Here is a 17,282-nt window from a genome sequence, read left to right as displayed (position 1 = left end):
GGGGCCGGTTTGTAAAATTACAGCGTTATTGGAGCTGAACATTAATGCTGTGAACAAATCTCCCCCCACCCCAGCCCTGCCTGGCAGGCAGAGGGGGGGTGGGTGTTTTGTGTATGGACCGTCTGTTTTCTCTCAGCTCCCCCAGAACAGAGCCGTCTTTATGGCCACCCTTTCAAAGGGGCTGATGGCAGAAAGTTGGCGCATGCACAAGCCTGGTAGTCTGCAGGCGTTTACTGGAAATGGAGCCGTCCTCAGCCCGAGCGCCGGTTAGCCTCCACACACACAGGAGGCATAAGTGAGTGACTGAGATGAATCCTGCCTGTGCCAAACATAATGCATCTGACACACACCTTTCAGGTAGCTGCACTGCAGACCTGGACTGAGCCCCCTTACTAACAGCTCTTGTTAGGAAGGCCTAAATCGCCTCCTGCATCCACATAAACTGCTATCAGAGGAGAGTTATGCACTAAACATAACAGAATATATTTAAACAGATGATGCCTTAATTAAGCTATCTTCCTTTTTCTTCCCCAGACGTTCAATTCAAAATCAGACAAAAATAAGCAAAATCAGGAAAACCAACATACTGAAACATCTCAGCGAGTCAGTGGATTTATGAGCGACTATTCCTCTTACCATGACTCTCCTTTTTTGTCTGAGTGATGTCGTCCTGTTTTCTCCGTGAATGAAAGTATAGCGTTAGAGACCTCACGCCTGCACTCATTAACATGGTTGTTTCCTTTTAGCCTGGAAAGTGACAGGTAACAAATGGAGCGTGAGAATTCAGTCTGGGCCGCTTTAGTTAACATTGTCTGACATGTCTGCTGCAAAAGTCCCACTCAGGCCAGGCTGACACTGTCGCAAGCCTGGTGCCGAGTTTACTCTAAAGTGCTGAGTTTACTGAAAAGGGTACAGTAAACACGTGTTTCATGTTTTAGTGGGTATATTGTTGATGGCAAAGCTACTGTTATTGCCATACTCAAGAAAGGCCTGCTACTTATATTGATTGTTGAGCGGGGCCTTATAGTTGCAGTTATGTGAAAACAGTCAGACCTGCATTACAGGACTGGGACTTCAGTCATGGCAACTCACAGGCCAGATCTAATCTCAGGTCATGTAGCAAGAGAAACTCTTAATTTTTGTTCTTGTTTTTCCAAGTTTGCTTTAAGTAGAATTTGCAACATACAGGTGTTGGTGAGGAGAGTACACCTGCCGTATCAGTGGTACGCACAGGCTATGTTATTTAGCACTAGGATTAGGACATTAATGGGAAACATGTCCTGAAGGGAGGGTGGCAAATTAATGTTGTTGCTTGCAGACTGTGGCCAGATTTATGTCCACACAAGATCTGATTGCACTGCATGCCAGTCGACTTCAACTTGTGCAGTTTCAGATGAGATCTCGGTCCAGGCCTGTCCTGAGAGGGTATAGAATGGCAGTTAATATGTTCAGGCATAATCAGCCACACAAATCAGAAATGAAAACATGCAGCCCTGGTCATGGGGTCATGCTAGACCCTCTGACCTCCAGGGAGGATGTTTGTTTTGTCATTCCTCCAGGTGTTATCCCAACCATAAACACTACCAAAGTCTAATTAGACTAGCATAGTCTGTCAGATGTGTAGATACCGCTCTTCAAAAGACCATGCGTGAGAAAAGATCAGACACGGGAATAGAGCTACCTTCAGGAAGTGTTACAGTTACACTCTGCTTCCTGCATGGCCTTCCATGGGTGGGCAGAAGGCCCAGTTACCTGCCAGGGGATGACACACTTATACTCCTGCCTCAGCTCTCAGGTTATCAGTGAACTTCCGCCCCGTTCTACAAGCAAAGATGGGCAAAGGTTGGCAGTGAGAAGGTGTGGACTTAATAAACAGCCTCAACACACCTCTGTAGACATGTGTGTCTGTGTAAGAAATACATTGCACCCAGACATCGCCACTTACACCAATGCATTACATTTATCTCAGTCTCAACATGCTCACTGCCCAAGGCATGGAAAAGGAGGAACCTGTCGTAGGGTATAATAGCTAGTGTGGGTGAAGTAAAAAAAAAAATGTCCAGTTCCACATCTATTCATGACTGATTCATTTAAAAGCAGTGCTCAGATCTCAATGTGTATGGACTTAGCTGATGGAAAGTCCTTTGTCATTATACTTAAAATGTAAAATGATAGATAATTGGTAAGGGAGGTAAGGGGTCTATCAGCAGTTTTACAGTGCAGGGTTTTACATGAGCTAAATAAAGTTTAAAGAAATACTGTTCTTTGGTTATTACTCTGCCTCAGGTTTATCTTGAAGCATTTACTAAACTATTGGCAAAGGGACTCTCCACATATTGCACAGGCAAAATGAACCTGTCTCGTAGTTGTCCAAGCATATAGTGACTCTGATCCTGACTCTGACTGCTTCCCTTTGCAGGCCTGCTGGATTAGCTGGAAGCCCAGTCATCTCAGATATCCCTCTGTACCGGCTGTCCCCCCATGCTGCAGCTGCAGCCGAGTCCCAGTTCAGCCCATCGCACCCTTACGTGAGCCCCCACATGGAGCACTACCTGCGCTCCGTCCACACCAGCCCCACGCTGTCTGTCCTTTCTGCCGCGCGAGGCCTGAGCCCACCTGATGGTGAGCCACACCCCCCAACCAAACAGATACACACACACACACACACAAACACACACCCACACACACATACACTGTTTAACTGAAAGCACTCATGGTTTGAAAACAGCCAACACTATAAACTCGACCCATCATGGTGAAGTTATGGTGCGCTGCCCCTAAGTGTGGAGACTTAATGGCGTTTGAGTTTACACTGCATGACCACGCATCAGGGAACGAGACTGAGGCAGCAAGCTGTGGTTACGGAGCACTCGGCACAAATACTTCCTCCCTTTCACACACAGACACTATAAAGAGTGTGACACCACTCTGCCGTGTGGAGGTTTACATAAAGGCTTATCTCTTCTGTTGTGGCAATTAATCCTATGTCAAATACGCTTTGAAACTTAAAACATTCTGAAAACCTGCTCTTATATGGCATGTGGAAAAGAGAATGAAACCATGGAAATGGGCAAAGAAAACACAACCAAAAAAGAATTTCCCCAAATTTAACTCCCTTCCTGATAGCCCCATTCTCCCAGCCGTGCTAGAATAACAGGTTGGGACGAGCAGGCCTGAATTAAAGATAAATCACTTTCTACAGTCTGCTGGCAGTAATAGCTCTGCGCCTTTACACTTAAATAAGAAATGCGGAAAAGATCGCATCACTGATTAAATGATGAGAACGCAAAGAAAATGGTGAGAATTAAGCTTGAGTGAGCAGAAAAAGCAGTTGCCTCTCACCTTCTTTTTTCCTGTAAAGAATACAAAAGCTCAGAATGCTCTCCTTTGAAAGATTCAGTCGCAATAAATCAGATTTCTGACAAGTGGAAATGTGAAATGTCATCATGGTTTTCGCTCGTAGTCTTTTCTGTTATCTCAAGCCATATTCAGCACATTCCCAAGAGGCCAAGAAAGCCAGAAATCTTGTTAGCCTCTTCACAGTAGCAGGCCCTCAAATATCGCCAGCCATGTACTGGATTGAGACGTGTGGATCAGACTGTTGAGAGGCCCAACGGGACGTGCCGCTGACTGGCTGAACAGACTGCCATCCCCGAGGGCTCCAGCAGGGCAGACTCGGCCACACCCCCCTTCACCCCGGCAAAGAGGCGGCGCCCCGTGACCCCGGCAAGCATGGAAAAAATAAACGGCCTTGTCCCGCCACAGGTCCAACACAAACACACGCCTGTTCTCTTTTGCCGCGCTGCAGCCTAATTGTCCTTGATGGACCAAACGTGGCATAAATGGCCCCACGACTGCGAGTGAAAAGAAGGGGCGAGAGCCGCTGCTCTCTGAACAGCACAGACGTGTCCCTTCAGCGCACAGGACGGGCGAGAGGAAACAGGGGAGGCACAAAAGGTTATCCGACCCAGCCAGAAAGAAAACCAGATTCATCTCTTAAGCTGATTGGCCCTGACACCTTTAGATTGTGGTTTACTATGTGCAGCTGTTAACACATCTTACATCAATGTTACAGAGGTGCTTAAGGGGTTCCTCTTATATGTGTAGTGGAGAGCGTTGTACATTTGTGGGGACATTTGTGTAGCGAAGGAGAGGGCCTACACATGGGCCTAAATGGGTTAAGCGTGCTCTTTTGTCCTGGCTGTCTTCTCTACTTAAGCTGCTCAGATGCCTGAGGTTTAGGAGATACACTAACACTCCTGGGTCCTGTCTTGCATCGCTGTGTACAGTGACCCACGAGCAGCTGAAAGAACGAGGGCTGTTCGGCCTCCCCGCCCCGCCGCCCGGGACCAGCCCGGCCGACTACTATCACCTGATGGCCAGTCACCGCAGCCCCTACGGAGAGCTGCTGATGCAAACAGGGGCAGCTGCCACAGTTGCTGCTCATCTGCCTGACTACATCAGCCCCGTGGACAGTGAGTAGGCCTTACGCCTGTGACCTTTACCATTAGTCTGTTCACAGCATGTCACAAATCCACCATCATGCAAGAGTCAAAGCAAGAATTATCCAGTTCCAAAAGTAATTTCTATTTAAATTAGAAAGGTGTTTTGCACTTAAATTTTATATTAAACATGTTCCATGTTTTACCGAAAAAAAAAAAAAACTGCATCAGTTAAAGAATTTAACATACTTTGACCAACTTCCTTGTCTTAATAGTTTTAAAATTCAAATTCTGTTTTATAGGGCATTGGTTCAGATTTAGATGAGTTCAAAAATACTGAAATCATATCCCATATCTCATAATAAAATGACCTGGATGCTAGTGGCTGCTTGCACTCTACTCTGGGAAGGGAGGATGTAATGTTGATACAAAAGAAGTCTAAAAATGTGAGTTATGATTTGAGTTACAGGATGCTCCACAAGGTTGCCACTTCAAAAGGAAGTGCATGTTTTCTTACATGTGTATAAAACATGACTTGTGGTGAAAACCGTCTATAAACATGAACACACTCTGCTCAATTTATGAGCTGTTCCTTTTGGGACCTCTAATTGAGACTGTGCAACAGGTGTGCTATGTTATTATAAGTAACATCCTTACACATCCACCATATCCTTAAATGGAGTGCGTGAGCATGAGAGGGCTATTTTGCAGAGGGGGTACTGCAGGCTATGGCATGGTTTTCATCTCTGCTCTTTGTTTCTGAAGCACTGTTATGGCAGGTACACTGCACCCTCCTGGTGCTTTGTAACATGATCCAATTAGTCATGTTCTGTAGCTGTGAGAATGCCTGATCTTTTAAGATCCCGACTGCTTTTTGGCACGCCGCTAGACGGGGCAGCATTGTCAAGAAGATGCCTGGAGGCTCTGACCTCAGAACAATGTTGCATTCACTTGGAATGGTGTAATGCGACAGCATGAAGCCTGGGCCTTTGGGTGTGACTACGCCGGGCCGCATGGCCCGATCTGCGGAGTGGGGCTGGTTTGTACAAACACCCACAAGCACCAGTACAGCGCAGTGCTTTCTACTCCTCGCGCCCGCGTCTTTGGCCTCCACTGCTGGCCGGATTGATGTGGTCTCGCTCCCGGCATTCGCTGGTCCGGGGCTCTCTCCTCTGGTCCACAGACACAGGGCCCTCATTGAGCGAGCACGCCAACTAACGTCTCGGCGGGCAGACCCCAGAATAATGGAGCCCCTTTAGTGGGACTGATAAATATGCATAGCGCAACCCGCCGTTTGTCTTGGAACAGGAGACCGGTGAAATTCATATGCATATTTAAAAATCAATTTATGTACTAATAAATTCAACGGACCCACCACAAGAGCGAGGACTCGGTGAACTCAGAGCACTTCTCTCACTTTTGATGATCCTTGTTTGAGTATCGGCCAGGATAGGAGAGGGTTTGTGCTTGGGCTTTCCTGTAAATGGTGAGTGTTTTTGTACAAGTGAGAAGCGTGCGCACGGAAAAATCTGCACGCTGTCATTAGGGCCAACATGTGCAGCAGTGTAAAATTCTCAGACAGCCTGCCACATTAACGCACAGTCGGGCTCAAATGGAACATTAACTGGCATGCTAAGATGAGTGGATTAGAAGTAGGTCTCAGAGTAAACTAGACAAAACGGCTCTGATTTTCCTTTCAAGTCGATGTTTTCTTTATGTCAGCATTGCTATTTCAGCACCATTCTTTGTTTCACGCCAGGAAGACAGACCCGCTCTGTGTCATGTGTAGCTAAGACCACAGTTGTCAGGAACCCCACTCCTTGTGACCAAAATCCAAACCAAGACTAGATTTAGGGTGCAAAACCAACCATCTGAGACCGAAATAACACTTTAAGCATGTAGCCAGGTAGCATGTTTTATTTTTCTTTCACATTTTTGTCTATCCTACCTTCTAAGTGAACAGAATGTTCAAACAATTACCAGCAAAATCCTTTATTAATTAAAGCATAAAATACACACTGGTTACATCATTTATTTATTACTAGTTGAGACCTAGCTAGTGCATACATTGCAAGCTCTTTCCATTGGTTGCAACCCTCAAATATACCATGGCTGCTGCATGTAAAAAAACTAAATAAAAACGTCTGTAAACAATGATAGGAGGTAGTGTCGGCCAAGAGGACGCCATCTTGCTTAAACGCTCCAGTGCCAAAAGCTTGTCCATGCCAATTGTGTGTACATGCCAATGACATGCACTTAACATGTTAATCACAGTGTCTGGCAGGACGGCACGCAAAGCAATAGCATGGGTAGTACTAAGAGTGACAGCCCCATTTCCAACCGTGCTGGCCCTGTACAGGGCCACTTCTGTTTAGCCACGGTGCTCCACGGGCCCTTGATGTGTACTTACAGTAGATCTATCCTGCGTGCTGTGTCACGGGTGATCTCACTCCGTGCCTTTGAATACCTGGCTCTGGAAGCACTGGCCCCAAAGTCCTCATGCATGGATGGATGCACGCATAAATAAATAAATCAAGGCCCATCACGAACCGTGGCCCTGCTCTGGCCCGAAGCGGAGGAAGCAGCTCTCGCGTGCCATGTCTGGTTCAGGCGCTTTGAAGGGGAGCGCTCGGGGAGATGGAAATGAGAGAAGCAGGGTCATGGTGGACTTGTTTGTGTGGCGAAGCCAGTGGGGAAGCGCTCAAGCTCCCATAAGCACCTGCCAAAGCAAATGCCTTGTGTCCAGCTGCAGAGGGGGACATCAAGTGTAAAGGATGGAGGTCTCGTCAGCACAGTGGCACACCAACGCTGGCGCTCACACACACACACACACACACACACAAACTTGCACACACATGTGCACGCTCATTTATGTTTGCATTTACATACTCTACTTATAAAGACACAAACTTGACTGGAATGAGATTCAGAATGCTGAAAAGCAGTGCTTGGCTAATTAAGTCCTCAGACATCCCATTATTTGGACTTCCCAGGAATAACCAGTCCTGCAGCCAGTGGTGTAACACTGGCCTCACTGGCAAAAGCTCAGGCAGCACTGAGCTCTTCTGCTGGGCATGGATGCCACTCAACTCCAGTTCAGTGACTAGGAACCACGAGGGCTAGCCCAGCTAGAATCGCCCGAGCTACAAACCCCGAAAACATAAAATAGCAATAGCATTATCCACTGTGGCGACAGGCTTTTCCTTCTGCCTCTGACCCCCGGATACTTGCAGCCTGCAGCTCTTCGTTACAGCCTGCCAACGGGCGGCGGGGCAGACGCCCGAAAGCCTGCTGTAATGGATGAAGGTAAAGGGCAGCAGGGGTGAGTAAATAACTCCGTGCCAGGGCCAGAACACTGGGCATCAGCTGGAAGCCGAGGGGCCGGACAGACGATTAACACCCACTGATTACATTATTCTGAACCTCCACAAAGGCGTCCGGGTAAAAGCAGCACTGCAGATGCCTGCAGTAATTGCCTCCGCTTTTGTAAACACGCAGAGTGCGCCTGTAATTTTAAAGCCATACATCAGGCCGGCTACCCAATTAGAGCCGCCCTCCACCCGGTCCCTTCTCCAGCATCGGCATCCCCACACCACCCTCCCCACTACCATCAAGGCCCCGCGGGGTTCCCCTCGGGCCGCGCCGGGCAGCCCCAAAGGCTCGCGGCTCCGCACATCTGCTTTTGTGCTTTCGCAGGGATCCAGTCAACCCTAAATTAGAGCCACGTTGCCTCTAAAGAGCAGGCCACGGCCGAGCCTACGGCCCTTCCGTGACCTTGGGCGGGCCAGCCGGGCTTCTGCCCCCCCCCCCCCCACCTTTGGCGGAGGAAATGGGTGGCATTTTGTGGCCAGCACACACACCCACGTGGCAGCAGAGAGGTGAGCAGGAATGGATGAGTGTGTTGGTAAAGATGCCCTAATTTGGATGATATTGAGCTCCGCCTTCTGTGGCAGAAAGGCAAAGTCCCGTGCACGTGATGTGAAGCGACAACAGCACTAATTATACGTGACACCTTTATTTAGAAGCTGTGCCAAGGAGGCTTCCAGAGGTTCATTTTTGGTCTTTGACAGCTCTTTCATAAATATTCCATACAGTTCTCCACAGTTGGGTAGCTTTGATGCAGTTTTGTTGTTGTTGTTGTTGTTTGGAAGTCACTGACACTGTCTCATGTGTGTCTATGTTACATGAAAATGATTTTAAATAATAGAACGGACACTTGGATTCCATGTTGCAAAGTACAGGGGTTGAGTCTCTACAATAAAGAGAAAGTGGATGGCAGTAATCAAGCCATCAGCAGCAGAGGCTGGAAGTCTCTGGATGTTTGTCTTGGTGAATGAGTGATGGGCCTGTGTTGCTGCTGAATCGTCTCGAGCTTCCTGAAGTATGGAACAGCCTCCTGCTTCTGCTTGTAGCCATTCTCTCCCTGCACACACACACACACACACACACACACACACACACACATACACACACACACACACACACTCACACACACACATACACACACACACATACACACAGAGCATAGTGGATTCAAACAGGACCAAAGTCTGATGTTGGACATTTTGTAAGTGCAAAAGTAGTACGTGCATTGAGTCAAGCGTGAAAATAAGAGTCGATCTATTTAGGCTCAGAGCCGAGCTGAAGTTGAAAAAACTAAACAGCCTTGCAAGATTCAAAGAGATATTGCTATTAATAATAGCACAAAAAGACCACTGGAAAACATACCAAATCAGTTTGATAATGTTTTCTTCTCTAAAACAATCAGCCCACCAGGAAGGGGTAGTTTGTGACCCTTTTCAGTGCCTTTACTCTCTAATTGTGCTCTGAAATCGAAGTTGTTAAATTGCCTTCATTTAGGACTGGTGAGATGGTATCACTGTAATTACTGTAAACGATTGGGCTGATTAATTATTCATAGCAGGACGCCGAGCTTGCAGGAGTGTGGGAGCGATCCTGGAGATAAAAGTAGGTGAAACAAATCTCCCCCCACTGAGAGTTCACGTGTGTGTGTGTGTGCGTCCTCTCTAGTGTCACGTTTCCCCAGTCCCAGGCTGACACCCAGGCTCAGCCGCAAGCGGGCGCTCTCCATCTCGCCCATGTCGGACGCCAGCATTGACCTGCAGACCATGATCCGCACTTCGCCCAACTCCCTGGTGGCCTACATCAACAACTCCCGCTCCAGTTCCAATGCCAGCAGCTCATATGGCCACCTGTCCGTCGGGGCCATCAGGTACAGGCAGGCCTGGAGGAGGCAGGAGTGCCCGGCTCTTCTCCTGGAGCGACTGGAATCCAGCTGTTTCGTGAAATCCAGGCACATGTTAGAGTTGTGTGAAAGCGGTAGAATCAACAAAATGCGCTGGACTGAAGTCCTTCAGGATCAGAGCTATGCATACCTTACCTGCGTGAGACGTGTGACCTAAGTGTCACACGTGTCATTCATAAATCTTGCGTAAGCAGAGATCAGATCAGAAGCACTAACTCCAAACCCTCTCTACCACCTCTCAGTCCATCCTTCACCTTTTCCCATCCCGTGGCTTACCAGCAGCTGCTTTCGCAGCAGAGAGGACTCAGCGCGCTGGGCCACGCGCCCCACCTGCTCCAGCCCACGGCCTCCTTCGGCACCCGCCAGCCGCAGCTCTGTCTAGCGACCCACAGCACCAGCAGCAACCCCAACACCGAGGTCTGCCAGGTGAGGCAAGCCACGCACGAGCCACTACCAGAACTGTTGAACGCATCAGGAAAGTTTAGGGCAGCTTTCCAAAAAAAACCTTCTTCAAAAACCCTTCCTTCTCCTTGGATTTCAGGCATTCGTAACATATGTTCACTAATTTTAGAATTGCTTATTCATACGTGTTTTTTCCATAAAGAAATCTGAGGGCTAAGACCCACCCCCAGGGCTGTGTAATGTTCATCATCCAAGAATCTAAGTGTTGCTTCCACCTCCTCTATCACTTCCATGTAAACATTATGGCCGCCCAGAATGTAAACTTCCTCCAAATCTCTGACCCACTCTCATCATATCCAGACACCCACTAAATCCATTTTCATTCCTTTTCTATTTCACAACCCCAAAACGCGCACACACACACACACACACACACACACACACACACACACACACACACACACACACACATGCACGCACTTTAACAGTGATGAGAAACACATTTCCCCTGCTTTTCAGCAGGGCCATGTCAGAGTTATTGAGTTATTGAAAGCATTGCTCTCCGCAGTTCTTCAGTGGCTGGGTGGGATTTGGAAAGTGCCCCTGACTGCAAACTTTGATTTTCCCTGAGTCTCTGCAGCTCAGCTCTGGGTTCAGCGAGCCTGGCGCGTTGTGTTAGGGACTAATCCACTGATCAAAGCCCGAAGCCGCACTCTGCCAGTTAGAACTTCTCTCTTTTTCATGCTCCCATGTGACGGAGGCGCACGGGGCCAGTCTAAACTGTTTAGTCTGTGCGGCGGGTCGCCTCGTGAGTGAAGGGATCTGGAGCCCGGCGCCTCAGCCGTGGCGAGCTCGCCACTGCCAGCGCCGCGCCGTCCACCTCCCACTATGCTTCCTGCCTCTTTCGTTGCTTCCCTTCACCGTTTGCTGTCCTCTCATCCGTCGCTCTCTCAGAATGCTGGAGGAGACTCTGCTGTCAGCAGCACCGTCAACCCAATGATCACCAAGAGGTCAAAGGTGAAGATGGAAGCGGACGGACCGCGCCCTATTTCTCCTTGCTCCCAGGTACTGAACATTTGTCAAGGGCCAAAAGTTACTCTGCAGGTTTATGTATCTTAGGCAACACTGCTTTTACCACAGTACTGGAATAAAATTCACAAGCTGCTTTCTATGGCTTGTATTAGCCAGGGTTCCCAGATATCTCTTCTAGTAGTGATCAGAGGGAGAATTACTTCCACCTGTGATAAGCTATTTCCTCCCTCAAACCTTGTAAACTACGCCAGGAAGTGTTGGTGCTTGTGACAAATCAATTAAACATTACTGTCCTCTAAAAAGTCTCTCTTACACACTCTCTCTCTCTCTCTCTCTCTCTCTCTCTCTCTCTCTCTCTCTCTCTCTCGCTCTCTCTCTCTCGGTGTTGCTTCCTGTTTGCCGATAACTCTCACCTCCTCTTTAAACTCCACCTCACTCACAGTTCTCTCACGCCTCCTCTCTCTTCTTTGTTTTCTTTTGATAAATCTGGGGCTCCCGACATGCGCAGCGATAGCGTGGTGCTGTGACGCGGCGCGTCGGTGCGGCGGATGATCAGCAGGCGGTCGGGAGTTGACGAGCGCGTGTGCTGACTGCGCAGGCAGGACTGAGTGCAGAGGACGAGCTCTCGGTCGCGTCCAGCTGCCACCCAGTGGCCTGGCATCACTTCCCTGCTTTGCGTGGTCCCACGTGGCTGTACATCCCGCTGCTTTCTGTCATTCGCCTGCTAAATAAGCCTGTGCTTTCTTGAATTGCTATCAAACGAAATGAGCATGTGGAGGGGGTGGGGGGGATATCGGATGTGGCTGTAAAGCATTCCATTTGCTCGCCACATTAGAGGAGGTTTGGACCATTTAGGTTTAATGCAGGAATCATTAGAGCTCAAAAGCATTCTGAACATTCCCAGACCCCGAGAGAACAGCGGGTTAGAAAACAGTGCTGGGAACAGGCTAGGGATTTGTAGAGTGCTTAATCAACACCTGCATATGGTGGAGTTCAGACCCACAGTTTAAAAAGAATGAGTTTGGCATTAGGGTTATCCCTAATGCTTCTGCAGTCAGGTTATGGACTACACAACAGGTCTTGGATCAGTGTGTGACTGTATAAACACTCTGCACAGCAGTAGACTTGTTCTCCCAGAACCTGATTCAACTCTTTTCTGCAGGATCACGTGGAGCTGAGAGAAGAGTTGGATAAGGACGAGTGCAAGCAGGAGCCCGAGGCCGTGTATGAGACCAACTGCCATTGGGAGGGCTGCACCAAGGAGTTCGACACACAGGAACAGCTAGTGCACGTGAGTGACACTAGTGCACAGGAGCTAGTGCACAGGAGGTAGTTCATGCGAGTGACACTACTGCACATGAGCTACAGTAGTGCATGTGAGTGACACTACTGCACAGGAGCTAGTGCACGTGAGTATTGCTAGAGTGACCGTAACAACATGGGCTCTTGTATGAGATCGAGTGGAGATCAGTTTCCCCCAAAGCAAGAATCTGATTTGTGTTCATATCAGCAGAAGTATTATTTATTCGGCTCAGGACTAGTGGACTGTATTACAAAAAAATTACGAGAAGAAACAATAGTAAGTAATGAGGAACATAACACCCCATACATCTGATGCTGGAAAGCCTCCCCTCATTATACAATGGCATGTGAAAGTCCCATTCAGGCAGTGTTGTAACTGATCTCTTCCTGTTGCTGACACGTGCGAAGCTAATGAGCACATCAATACCCGCGGAGGTGCAAGCAGTCGTACTGGAGCCTTCTCAGCTCACACAGGGCACACACTAGCTTTCTCGCACACACTTGTGGCCTGTGTCTCCGTATGGCCTCTGACCTTTGACCTCACCAAAGGCCCGGCAGTAAATCCGTCGTCATTCTAGCAGCTCTGGCGTAGCTCTCTCATTCCGTGACATTCGAGAGCGGCCCCCTCGGTGATTAACAGCTTGAGCCTCGCGCTGTGACACCAGCACCTAGGGCTAATCCAGCACCATCCAGGCCTGGCCTCTCGGAGCCCGGGCCTCTGATCCAAGAAAGTCCAGGCCATGGAGCAGCCTACTTAGATTATGGCCTCCGACTCTGCTCCCATTCAATTCTGCCTGTATGGCACAAGCCTGAACCAATCCATTGTCTCTCTACTTCTCTAAAAAGTGCCTTATTTTATCAGTAATGTAAGCAATAGGACTTCTAGACAACCCATCCTGGCTGTTATAATGGCAAAAGTGCAACCACATTGTGTCTCAAGTGGTTGCAGATGAGCAGTTGTTTGGAATGGCCCAGGCCATTGTCCTGCAATAATTAGATTTCTAAGAAAGCGGATCAGATGATTAAGAGGAAGGCAGAGCAAGTGGAAAGGTTATAATTATTGGCATAGGAGGGGGGGGTTTGAAATATTGTGTTTAGAGAGCAGAGCAACACGGCCTACACCATCTCCTTCCACAGCCCTAAGGTCCTAGGGCCTCGATCTGTGTTTTTTCCATGCAAACTAAATTACACACCTTGAGAAAGTTAAATAATGGCATAGGAGTTTGGTTTTATTTGCTCTGAGCGGTCATTCCCCCATAGCTCCAAATTATGGTTTCATTCTGGTAAGAGGAGCATAGGATTCAAATTGGAAGTGCATTCCTAGGCACATGCACACTCTCCTCCTTAAAAAAACCCAGAGAGGAGAAGATCACTTCCCAACTCTGAGAGAAGACATACCTTCGTTATCCTTGTATCCTGCATTTCTTATCCCACACACCATAAAACGCGGTTTCAGGATCAGTTTAATTAAGCTCTTTAACTTTTAAGGGAAGTGGAAAGAAAAAAATCAAAGGGAATACACAGCAGGAATGAGCAGTAGCTTACTGTGCTCTCCTCCGAGACATCCAACTGACACGAAACGTCATTATGTATCAGATCACTTCGAAACTTCAGGATGCTTTCAAAGGTCGGCATTTGCTTGAATCGTGTCCAAGGGAAGTCGGTATTTGATACTGATGGATTTTGTTATGGAATTTCTGTGCCTTCATGTTTGCAGAATGTCCTTCATAAGCGTATGTGCTATCAAAAGAGATTCCACCTCTCTGATGCAAGCACAAAGTAGCACCTTCCCCCTCAGACCTTATCGCTCAGATGTGATGAATTGATCGTCGCGCGTTCCTTTGACGGATGGGGCTTTTGTTTCATGCCGTCGGCTACGAGTCCCGTGTTTGAAACGGCACTCGGGGTGCTGAGGGCCAGTGGCCTGACGGGGCCCTGCTCTCCTTACAGCACATCAACAATGACCACATCCATGGGGAGAAGAAGGAGTTCGTGTGCCGGTGGGTGGAATGTTCACGCGAGCAGAAGCCCTTCAAGGCCCAGTACATGCTTGTGGTACACATGCGTCGACACACGGGGGAGAAGCCCCACAAATGCACGGTGAGTAACATACCACTACTCAGCAGGCTTCAACCTGCCTGCCCCTTCAGCTGTGCCTCCCAATGCACACATGCACACACATGCTCATGTTCCCACTGCAAGCTAATACACTTTTCTATTTATAGTCTTCCAAATGGAGCTCTGTGATACAGCACAGGTGAAAGCTAGCCCAGAACTCTCAGTCTCTCCAGTGTAATTTTAGATCCCACCTACTGGTTTCAACTCATTCCCAGGCCCTGCTCTCAGTTTTTTTTTAAATCTAACATTGAGGGAATGTGGCATTGGCTTAAATCATCTTAAATTTGTTTAAACGTACAAGGATGTAAAACCTTCCTCACCTCTAAGTGAGTAGCCAGAGATTCTTCTAGAAGCAGGCCTCCAAAGAGGAGTTCCGAGTGCTGATTGACAACACAAAGGCATAATTAAAGTGTGTTGAAGAGAACAGGTGCTTATTAAAACATGCAGCCATACCAGTGCCCTCGGACTATACCTCAGACAAGTAGTGAGAGCAACAGGTTTCGTTGACTTAAATGACAGCTTTTTTAGACTGGTCTGTTTTTAACTGAGTGTATAGCATCAGTTAAAACTAGCAGTAACTGTATACAACATGAAGTAAAGAACTGAATGGCCAAAGAGGACCAGTCAAAAACAAGCCTTGATGACATACATCAAGCAGGTGGTGAAATACCTGTAACAGCTGCTCTAGTGTTAGTGCTGCCGGCGGTGTGTGTGCGCGCATGTGTGATGGCATCCTGCTTCAATAGCTGGTCCTCTGCCTGTTCTCTGCCAGTTTGAAGGTTGCTCCAAGGCCTACTCTCGCCTGGAGAACCTGAAGACCCACCTGAGGTCCCACACGGGAGAAAAGCCGTATGTGTGTGAGCACGAGGGCTGCAACAAGGCCTTCTCAAACGCCTCGGATCGGGCCAAGCACCAGAACCGTACACACTCCAACGAGGTAGTGTCACTCACATTTGCAGCGTCACACCCTCCCGTTTTTATCTCGGGAAGAGGTCAAATAACCTTTGCTAATAGAATGAATGTGCTACGTAAAGGTTAAATTTAGCTCATATTGCGTGCAGTCTAATTTAGTTACAGAATCGGAAAACCTGCATGAGAACTGCATACATGGAAAAAAAAAAGGATGCTTCTTTCACTGTACAGTGATTTTAATTCCACCTTCTTGCAGAAACCATATGTGTGTAAGATCCCAGGTTGCACGAAACGCTACACAGACCCGAGCTCTCTCAGGAAGCACGTGAAAACAGTTCATGGGCCAGACGCACACGTCACAAAGAAGCAGCGTGCCGATATTCCTGCCAAACCTCAGCCTCCTAAAGGGAGTGGGGAGAACGAGGCTGGCACAATGCACGCTGGGAGAGGAACCGAGGGGTCAGCCGAAGCCAACACCACCCCCAGAGGAGAGGAGGACCGCCTGCAAGTCAAGACTATTAAGACTGAGAACACAGCGGTAAGAGCACTAATTCAGTCTCTGCTCAGTATTAACAAATACTTGCAAGAAGATTTAGAAGTATGCTTACTTAAGTCTGATTTCATTGTTAGACTGTTTTAATATACTAATACCATTTCATTTCCTCAGTGGTGTTTTGCTAATTTAACACTTATTGAATGACTCTTAAATGTCTCACATGCTTTAAATCTAATGGACAGGCTTTACACAGGTGAGCACATTCTATATCCTGCCTTTTCCTGCATGCCAGACATCAGAGCATCTCAGTACCACAGTTTATTTGTCATGGTTCATTAGCTTTATGATAACACAAAGAAGACAATTTTAAGGCCAAATTACATTTTTAAATGGTTAAAATCATGTTATAGTCATTTAAAAAAATGATCTTTTTGGGGTTTTTTTGCATGTTTTAGTTTTACATTTAACAAGCAGTTAGGCTGCATAGCGAGGCTTGACACTGAATTTTTGTCTCTGTGTGTGTAGTCCTTCTCACTTCATTAGCTGTTTTTGTCTCTAACATAGAGACACACATCTTATTCCACCATATTCTGTTCTGTTCCTCTGTTGCCAAGGGATCAGTTTCATCTGTAGCACAGTAATAAAAGCCATTATATAATGAATATTCAGAGGCTGGGGCCACAGTGTGTCGACTGAACAAAAAGCATCAGCAATCATACTGTGATCAAGAAGAGCTTTTTAGTTTGGATTTGTTCAAAACTCAAATCACTGGATACTTTTCAGCTGGAAAGCAAAATAGAGATGTGGCCATATATTTTTACTCTTAATAGACTTATTTATTGTGCATCAAATATTAGACTGTTAAAAATATCAAATTATTTCTTGTCTTTCCTAGATGTATCAGTCCAGCCCTTGTGGGCAGTCCTCATGTAGCAGCGAGCCATCACCACTTGGTAGCACCACCAACAATGACAGTGGAGTAGAGATGGCCATGCACAGTGGAGGCAGTTTGGGGGACCTGAGTGCTCTGGATGACCCCCCTGTGGTGGATTCCACTGGTTCTCCAGGGACCTCAGCAGGTGTCGGCCTTCAGCTTCGTAAGAACAGGGGAGGCCTTCTGCAGCTCGAGCACATCAAGAAGGAGAAATTAAAGACTATGAGAGACTCCTGCCCATGGAGCAACGCAACTCCTCAAGTCCAAAACACCAAGCTGCCTCCAATACCGGCTGTCGGTGAGTATGGAAGCAGACAGCTTCTGTTGTTTGCTATGTGACTTGTAGTTTCAAGGCTAATGCTGCTACTTCTCCCCCTC

At 47.7% G+C, this 17,282-nt stretch overlaps 1 protein-coding gene across 2 annotated transcripts in view; it reads left to right on the top strand.

The window, feature by feature from the left end:
* The window catches only part of gli2a (GLI family zinc finger 2a), a 56,614-nt gene that overhangs the window by 36,987 nt on the left and 2,345 nt on the right, over window positions 1-17,282 (top strand). The window contains exons 1-11 of one of the 2 annotated variants that reach the window (XM_027033128.2): window positions 61-295; window positions 2,420-2,622; window positions 4,290-4,475; window positions 9,474-9,675; window positions 9,951-10,134; window positions 11,065-11,175; window positions 12,305-12,433; window positions 14,395-14,544; window positions 15,335-15,499; window positions 15,731-16,012; window positions 16,866-17,202. In XM_027033128.2, the coding sequence (XP_026888929.2) occupies window positions 240-295; window positions 2,420-2,622; window positions 4,290-4,475; window positions 9,474-9,675; window positions 9,951-10,134; window positions 11,065-11,175; window positions 12,305-12,433; window positions 14,395-14,544; window positions 15,335-15,499; window positions 15,731-16,012; window positions 16,866-17,202 (2,005 nt within the window). In that variant the 5' untranslated portion in view covers window positions 61-239. Of the gene's footprint in view, window positions 1-60; window positions 296-2,419; window positions 2,623-4,289; window positions 4,476-9,473; window positions 9,676-9,950; window positions 10,135-11,064; window positions 11,176-12,304; window positions 12,434-14,394; window positions 14,545-15,334; window positions 15,500-15,730; window positions 16,013-16,865; window positions 17,203-17,282 lie in introns of those variants that run through there. The other variant, XM_027033122.2, reaches the window with a different exon arrangement.

Source organism: Electrophorus electricus, chromosome 25, assembly GCF_013358815.1.
Source record: "Electrophorus electricus isolate fEleEle1 chromosome 25, fEleEle1.pri, whole genome shotgun sequence".
Lineage (NCBI taxonomy): Eukaryota > Metazoa > Chordata > Actinopteri > Gymnotiformes > Gymnotidae > Electrophorus > Electrophorus electricus.
This window is presented reverse-complemented; position numbering and strand designations above follow the sequence as displayed.